Here is an 8,246-nt window from a genome sequence, read left to right as displayed (position 1 = left end):
GCAGCTTATTTCAAATTTTAATGAAATTTTATAATCAAACCACTTTTCGTTGGTCTATATAACATTGTAGGATGTTCTGGATGTTTATTAATGCCATAAACTCTATCACAATATAAAGTTCCATAAAAATCGTCAAAACAATTAATAATTTAGTAATTACCAAGATCTTTACCAAAAATTAATCAGCACGACTTTTAATTGATATATTTCTTGTATTAACTTCCCATAGGGTAAGTTATTGTAATCGTTCAAAAATCTGAATTGAAAATTTTTACATTTCTACACGTTTTGAACGTTTCTGAACCTTTTGGCATACCTCAGAAAAAATGAATGTGTGTGTGTATATGTATGTACGGATACAATTTTTCGGTCACGTTTTCGGGCGCACGAATCAACCGGTTTGAATGGTTCAAAAAACATTCGATTCCTATTGATAGGGAGATGTGCTGATTAGTTTTTGGCAAAAGCAGGTCCAGCCGTTACGGAGACACGGAGCAAATAGTGCAAAAAATACAAATCGAGTTTTTTGAATGATCTAAAAAACGTTCAATTTGTAACGATTGGAAAAAAAGGTGATTAGTTTTTGGCAAAGGCAGGTCCAGCCATTTCGAGAATACAGAGCTCCAGCAATTTGCCTTAAAGCGCGATGCCATACACCGCTTGTTTATTTTTGTCTTGTAAAGAAATAGCGTGGCGGATTGTTTCACCAGCCTAACAAACGCGATACGATATACCAAAATAATTATTACATGAGTCATGAAATATCTGATATAAAAAAATGATCATATATATTCTACCAATATCAATAATACACATTATACTTTGTACAAAAAATAAATATTTATTCAGTGTTAAATAATAATTAAATTTCAAAAGAATCATAATCATTGGGGGTGGGGTCAGAAGTGTGTTTCAATACACTAAACCATCGATTAAAGTCTAGTCTTAATAATAATTGAGATAGATGAGTTCCACAAGGTTGTGATTTCAGTGCTGACAGAAGTTTCAGAAGAGCAGCCATTAGAATTGCAAAGCTGAAAGATAGAAAGTACTCAAGTTAGATTGATTAAATTTTTTCTAGTTTAATTTTATATCAAGGTCAAAGAGGATTTTAATAGATATGTGCACAAAAAAATTTATATATACCAAGTATTAATATTTTCGAGATCCTTCAAATCTGATTCATCCATTATTCCCTTTGCACTCCACTTTGGAGCCTCCATGCAGAAGCGATTGCAAGATTCAAAAACTTTATTCATTATTTGATGGACCTATAAAATCAAATTCTATTATAATTTCATCTTCATTCAGAATTATTATCCTATATACTAATATTTATATAAATTCAATAGTGTTATGTAATATATAGATAATTATTAGATTTATATATCATAAGCAGAGCCAGAACTCATTTTTTTATAAATACATGCATTTTCAAATCAAATAAATATTAAGAAAATATGACTATTAAAAATCAAACACTTATACATCAATATAACACAAGAATTAGATTTAAAACTTACTGGATTGTCTACTTCGGTGTCAGTTTCATCTGTTGTAGATGGTCCTATGATCTGTGTGAAATAATAATAATATAAGTTTTTTTATTTTTCATTCAAGTTTCAAATTGGTGAAACAACAATTGTAATTTTAAAATACATTTTAATTAAAAACTTTTTTTGCAATATTCATCTGTATTGAATTTTCTGATATTATAAGTAATATATGGTTAAATCTTATCCCTATTTATTGAACGCACCGATGATCCTATGAGAAGAAAGCACTGGCTCATAACATTACTCTGGAATATTGAATGAGCCCTTTGAATAGCATCAAAATCTCTTGTATTTTTAATAGTATTTAGTAAAATACTCATTTGACTTTCAACAACATCTACATGCAAATAATATTGAAGATGTTCAATCAAAAATATTAATTGATGCCTTAGTTGCCAAACTTTTGGATTACTGAAATAACAATATTTTTAATTTGTTATTGATTTTAAATAAAACAATAAAAAATCATCTAGTCAGACCTATATAAGTGTGATTCACTTCTTTGTCCAATCCAGACATGATGCAACTCATACTGCGTTTTTTTCACTTTCAATAAAAATCTAAAAATAATATTATATCTATCCATAACAGCTGGTGTGAATAATAAATGTAAAGGCCATTTCACTTTATATTCTAGTGATAATGTGGACCATCCATCAATCACATCATTTGGAAGAATTGGCAAATAATTGTGTTCTAATGTTGAATCTTCTTGCTTTTCAAACGGTAAAATAAATCGAAATAAATCAACTTCATCACCTAATGATCAATGTTGAATAAATAATTATCATATAACTAAATTACATAGCAAATATGCTTAAATATATATGAAATACTTACGAGAATATCTCTACTTACCTATAAACATATTTCTGGCGGCTAAAATAAATGTGACATTGATATCTCTAGTACCAGTAGGATTTTTCCAAGGAAATTCATTTAAAATTTTTGTGCCTAACTTTATGAATTCAAGAAATAATTCTCCCCTTCCAAGAAAATAATAATTCTTTATATAAGTGAGATGTTTTAATAAATCTGCATCTTCCACCACAAGTTGAAATAAATGCTGCAAAAATAAATACACAATGGATAAATTCTACATGTTTTTTTTTATAAAATCCTTATATATGTAGTACAATTGTATATTAAGTACTTCACCTGTGATACAAAAGTTTTTATTTCAATAATAGTGCTTTCCAAAGTAGAAATATTAAAATCATTCCTTTCTTGTATCGAAGCTAATTTTTTATAATAATTCTTTTCAACGTCTCCCCAAACATTTGTTTTATCTTGTCTAGGATCTGATTTAAACATTGATATAGTACGCCCTATAAATAATATATTAGCTGCTAAACTTTCAGGCATATACTTTGGAAGCATTCTTGTATTTATTTGATATTCTGAGTTTTGAGTTTCTAATGAATTTGTATTTTCCTGCAAACAATTATAATAATAAAAACATAACATTAAAAAATGGTCAAAATAAATATCTACTCACAAAAAGTGTTGTCTCTGAACTATCATCTACATTCGGTCGAATGAGGGAAACCTCCATTAAATTTACTTTTTCTATAAAAAATTCTTTGTATGTATCATTTAATTCACCATTAAATAACCAATATGCTAGAAGCTTGTATAAAATTTTCTGCACTTCTTGAAAAACTCTAAAAGATATTCATATTATATCTCAATACAAAAATTAAATATGCAACATGTATTACTCACATTCTAACTGCTCTTCCTTCAATTTCAGATCCTGTTAAAAGTTCACAATAAACTAAATGCAAAATTTGGCATCCATGAAGTCGTTTTTCATAAATACTTGATACAATATATTTCAAAATATGAAGCAGCTCTTTATATGGACTCATCTATGTAAATATTTGATGAATAAAGTTAATTGTATTAGGTGTTCACAAACATTAGTGAATAAAAGAGTTCATTAATGGAGAACAAATGTTCAACTAATAACCTTAGATAAAACCATCAGAAGGGTCATTTTTGGGTTCATTAAAGCATGTTTTTCCAATTCTACAACTTCTTGGCGATAAGGAGCTAATGCCAAATCCACTCCTCTGCATATAGCTTGTAAAAATAGTCCTTTAGGTAGTTCAAACTCTGAATTATCTGTTTTATTAAAATAGTGAATATCAAAGATTCATTTATTATGAATAATGAATGTATTTGTTGCAAACAAAATCAAAACTAAATGATTATTAAAAAGAGTGCAACATTAACCAATTCTTATCTTTATCATACTCATCAATATCAAGCAAGTAGTAAGTAATTAAAACATGATATTAACTTTCATTTTCTGCTCTATATTGATATTTCCGACAAAACTCATAAAGTAGTGAGTGTTCAGCTGCTATTTTCATTATTTCTTTGTATATATGAAGCTCACACGGATGTAGAAATTCATTTTCATGATTATTCTGTAAAATAAAAAATTTGCTTAGTAGCCAATCATAATGTAAAAATTCAATTATATCAATTGAGCACTTGCCAGCATTGAAATAACATCTAAACTATTTTTATTATAGGTCATTAATTGCACTAAAACCTCGTGCAACATTTTGGACTAATATATTTAAACTAAATGAACGTTAAATAGAATATAAAAAAGTATTTGATATCTACTTGAAGTACATATTTAAAAAATATGATTAAAACTGAATAGGTATACTGTTTAAATAAAAAGGTAAAATTAGATTTATCGATTTTGTAACACTAAAACTTAGATTTGTTTGTTGTAAAACTAACGATGTTTTCTCTAAACAAAAATAACTGCGAAATGTCAATTTGACAAATGTATTCGTGATACACAGATTGACAGATCTGAAGATGCGCAATACAAAAGTGCAACCAACCGTAACTATGAAAAATTTAACAAAGTGTTTCTATTTACTAAAAACTCATTTGCTTTAGCCTTTAAAAGCCTATGATTTTTCATGAATATTTCTGAATACAAATTATTTATTATTATATAAATATTCGTATTTATATTCGATAGATAACAATTTTGTTAAACAAAACATTTCAAGTAAATTGTTATATACCCCTGCTTTAGTTGGTTGATGAGCTATACAAAAAGTGACGTTTGTATCTAAAAATTAACCTGGCGTTGATATAAATTCCTCAGCCAAATATATGTTATGCAATTTTTTGGTGAAAAAGTGGTTGTTTTTGTAAACAGTTATAAAAAAATACTACGATAAATAATAATTATTAAAGAATTAACTAGTTTTTGTAAATTCTCTGTATTGTGTTGAATTGTCTTATTAATAAAAGTTATTTATTTAAACAATTTTATCTAACAGCTGTTAACATTACATTTCCAAAGTATTTAATTAAATAAACTGATACAATGTCTTTAAATACATACAGTTCATTATATTTTTTCAACGGTATTCAATAACCAGGTATGATATAATTTAAAAATCATTAATAAAGTTTGTTTTGTATTAATTTTTTGTTTGTTACAGGTGAAATACTTTGCAATTATGGCTGGATTATAAATAAGAGGTGCCCTAAATGGGCACCCTTCATCTTTATGTAGTGTAGGTTTAATTTAAATATTTCGTAGACTTCAAATAATTTATCAAAAAGGTAAAAGTTAATACTTATATCATCTATTGAGGCTTGATATTTTATCAATAACAGAATTAATATGAGAATGTGCCAAATAGGTTTCCTGTTAACCTAACAATTAAAACTCACACTAAGACCTTATATTTTGTCACTGATATTGATACTGCAGTTGAAAATGGCAGTTACAAAGGGTATAATTAATAATTTGGAGCATGATTGCACTTTATTGTGTAGATCAACTGATCATGGATGCCAAATAACAAGTGCACTCACAAAACGTGCAGTAACAGATGAACAGTTGGGTGCTTACCTGAACTGGATGTGTACCAATTGCGGAGAAGTGAACGACACAGAAGTAACAATTTTGAAACTTTCTTATGAATAACAATAACTTGTGTTTGTGAAACTCTTAATTTTACTTATCAGGGGAGAACTGCCTTACATTTGGTTGCATCTTGTGGTCGGTTGAAGCTAATGAAATATTTAGTACATGTGCATGGTGCAAATTTGAACTTTGCCGACAAAGAATCTGGCTGCACAGCTTTACACCGTGCTGTATTCTATGGACAAATTCATATAGCAGTGAATTTATTGAAACTAGGTGCTGAACTTAATATATATGACAATGGTCATTTAACTGCTATTGATTATGCTATCAGAGATAGGTAGGATGTCTTATTAAAGTTTTAAATATGTTTAAACAAATAATTCGATTCATATTAAGATATCGTAGATATCCTCCACAAAATTTAAAAGTTATAAACTCAGGTGAAGTTTATACTTGGGGCTCAAATGAAAATTACACACTTGGAATTGGAAATCAACAATCGCGTAGTTATCCAGATTATTAGACATCTTTCGAAAAGAAAATATTTCCATAAAACAAGTAAGTTAAGGCATTATCCCATATCTTATAACTGTTAATTTCATTGGAATCAGATAATAATAAGAAATAATAAGTTTAAAGTAATAACCTTAGTTTTTGTATTAAAGATATCTCTTAATAAATTTCACACAATATTTTTGACTAATACTGGGCGAGTACACATGTGGGCATGGTCAAGGTGGAAGACTTGGAAATGGTTCAGAAAATACTGTCTTATATCCTCGATTGATAAACTTTATAGCGTCAGGTATTGCACAAGAACCATGCGTAAGCATTAGCGCTGGCCGTGATCATAGTTTATTTGCAATGGAATCAGGAATGGTAATTGAATATTAAATTATTATATATTACATTAATGTATCACATATTATAAAGGGTATTATTTTTAGGTATGGTCTTGTGGTTTAAATATATTCTCAGCTTGGTCTTGTGGATTCTCCAAAATGATACTTTCACCAAAACATATAAAGGGAAAATTATCTTCTGTTCAAAATGTATGTGCCGCTAGATTTCATTCAGTGGCTTGGGGACCAAAAGCTGTTTTCACTTGGGGCTTAAATGCAGGACAACTTGGACATGATAAAACGATGGAGAATATATCAATGTGCCAAGAAAGGTATTACTATTAATATATGGTTACATTATCACTGCATCATTAATAAATGATAATAAATTAAGCTTTTCACAGAAACATTTTGATCACCTATTTTAATCTTTAATTGAAAATTTATATCCTAAGGTAATGGGGCTAGGAGCTGCTGAAATAAATCAGTTGCTACTAGTGACGGGGGGCTACAGTTATTGTCACTTCAACAGGACATATTTATGTTCTACATGAGTTTCAATGCCGAAAAATAGGCTCAAAGTAAGAGTTAGCATAATTTTTTCTATAGCAGCATATATAAATATACATATTTATATACATTTGTTGATAGTGTATATATGTATTTTTCTCATTTTAATTTTTGTGTATTTGCCTTTAGAAGAATGATATTGCATCATATCAGTTATTGGGGACATTTAAGCCCAAGTCATGCTTTATCTCATACTTTAAAAGAAAAAGGTGGAGATCATCTGCGAATATTGGTTTTGACATCAGATGGTTTATTATTTGTGTGGACTGAATCTACTCCACAATTAGTAAGGTAGTAATTTATCCTAAAAAAATAAACTTTTTTGATCATAATATTAATGTAATATATTATTCAAGATGCATTTATTCTCTCAAGAGGCCCTTGTCTATAAGATCTTTATGTGTGAGTTTGCATCATGTTTACTTAATAACAGACCTAGGGGAAGCTTTTAAAGGTGAATTTAAACCTTCCAAGTCCAAAAAAGATAGTTCTTCTGGTAATAATACAGATGCACGACAGTCTTCTTTCACTAAGTTTTGAACAAACATGAATGTGCCATTATTAAAGTTCAAAGAATTCCTAATATATATAGAGCTGTGTCGGTGGTTTGTGATATTAAAGGAAGAAATTGTGCAATCGTACAGGTGAGTATAATTTATTAGTAGTATCTAAAATATTGATTTAAATTTAAAGATTTAAATCATTTCAAGAAAACAACTCATAAATAATCGAAATTATAATGAGAAATTATTCCTGAATTAATTCATAAGTACTACTAAATGAAAATAATTACTAATGGCAAATTTACAATTTTTATCATTAATTGCTATAATGTTTTAATAGGCAAATCCTGTGATTGAAACATCTTATGTTTCACATATATCTAATTCTGTTTTGCAATCACAAATGCTTGATTTACTAGAAAATGCATCACAAGAGGATTCTTTGCATGATGTTGCATTCAAAGTACTGATATTATATGATTCACAATTAATTAAAAATAAAATTGTTTTAAATTATTCAAAATAATTTCTAGGTGGGAGATACTATTTTTCCTGCTCACAAATATATAGTTTTTGATAGTGATAAAATTAAGAAAATGTGCGAAAACTCTAAGAATTCTAGTATTATTGAAATTAATGATATAGCACCACTTATGTTCAAACAATTTTGACTTTTTTGTACACTGGAACTTTGTGATTTATTAAAATTGGACATGCCATATTAACTTTGGAGCTTGCAACAGTGGAACGGTTTCCCCGGAATTAATCTAGATGTATATGACGATTTAAATGCAGAATATGGTATATAAATTTTTAATTATTTGTATAACCATAAAATATAAATAATTTTTTATTT

At 28.2% G+C, this 8,246-nt stretch overlaps 2 protein-coding genes across 2 annotated transcripts; one reads left to right on the top strand and one right to left on the bottom strand.

Moving 5' to 3' along the window:
• Positions 1 to 862: 862 nt before the first annotated feature.
• LOC113384555 (gamma-tubulin complex component 4 homolog) lies at positions 863 to 4,129 on the bottom strand. Its single transcript, XM_026622294.1, has 12 exons — positions 4,063 to 4,129; positions 3,862 to 3,991; positions 3,529 to 3,683; positions 3,282 to 3,427; positions 3,055 to 3,220; positions 2,715 to 2,990; positions 2,415 to 2,622; positions 2,036 to 2,315; positions 1,760 to 1,967; positions 1,524 to 1,574; positions 1,147 to 1,271; positions 863 to 1,034 (listed from the first exon to the last, which is right to left on the bottom strand). Exons 1-12 carry the CDS (start codon positions 4,102 to 4,104, stop codon positions 863 to 865), a joined length of 1,959 nt encoding a protein of 652 aa, XP_026478079.1. The 5' UTR covers positions 4,105 to 4,129.
• Positions 4,130 to 5,279: 1,150 nt separating this feature from the next.
• Positions 5,280 to 5,998, top strand: LOC113384546 (inhibitor of Bruton tyrosine kinase-like). The gene is made up of 3 exons (XM_026622283.1): positions 5,280 to 5,502; positions 5,574 to 5,812; positions 5,881 to 5,998. The coding sequence occupies exons 1-3, from the start codon at positions 5,323 to 5,325 to the stop codon at positions 5,996 to 5,998; spliced, it is 537 nt and encodes a 178-aa protein (XP_026478068.1). The 5' UTR covers positions 5,280 to 5,322.
• Positions 5,999 to 8,246: the final 2,248 nt, after the last annotated feature.

Source organism: Ctenocephalides felis, unplaced genomic scaffold (genome assembly GCF_003426905.1).
Source record: "Ctenocephalides felis isolate EL2017-DRISC unplaced genomic scaffold, ASM342690v1 CF-g0.4_SCAFFOLD_00845, whole genome shotgun sequence".
Classification (NCBI taxonomy): Eukaryota; Metazoa; Arthropoda; class Insecta; order Siphonaptera; family Pulicidae; genus Ctenocephalides; species Ctenocephalides felis.
The sequence above is the reverse complement of the archived record's forward strand: the minus strand, read 5'-3'. Positions and strand labels throughout refer to the sequence as shown.

What these genes read in the sequence shown, in the direction of transcription:
- LOC113384555 (XM_026622294.1), bottom strand. Translation starts at nt 4,104, where the DNA reads ATGACCTATAATAAAAATAGTTTAGATGTTATTTCAATGCTG. An exon ending in TAAAAACTTTTGTATCACAG is followed by an intron (nt 2,623 to 2,714) that starts GTGAAGTACTTA and finishes TTATTTTTGCAG; the next exon opens with CATTTATTTCAACTTGTGGT. An exon ending in CTCGAAAATATTAATACTTG is followed by an intron (nt 1,035 to 1,146) that starts GTATATATAAAT and finishes TCTATCTTTCAG; the next exon opens with CTTTGCAATTCTAATGGCTG.
- LOC113384546 (XM_026622283.1), top strand. Translation starts at nt 5,323, where the DNA reads ATGGCAGTTACAAAGGGTATAATTAATAATTTGGAGCATGATTGCACT. An exon ending in GAGAAGTGAACGACACAGAA is followed by an intron (nt 5,503 to 5,573) that starts GTAACAATTTTG and finishes TTTACTTATCAG; the next exon opens with GGGAGAACTGCCTTACATTT. An exon ending in GATTATGCTATCAGAGATAG is followed by an intron (nt 5,813 to 5,880) that starts GTAGGATGTCTT and finishes AAGATATCGTAG; the next exon opens with ATATCCTCCACAAAATTTAA.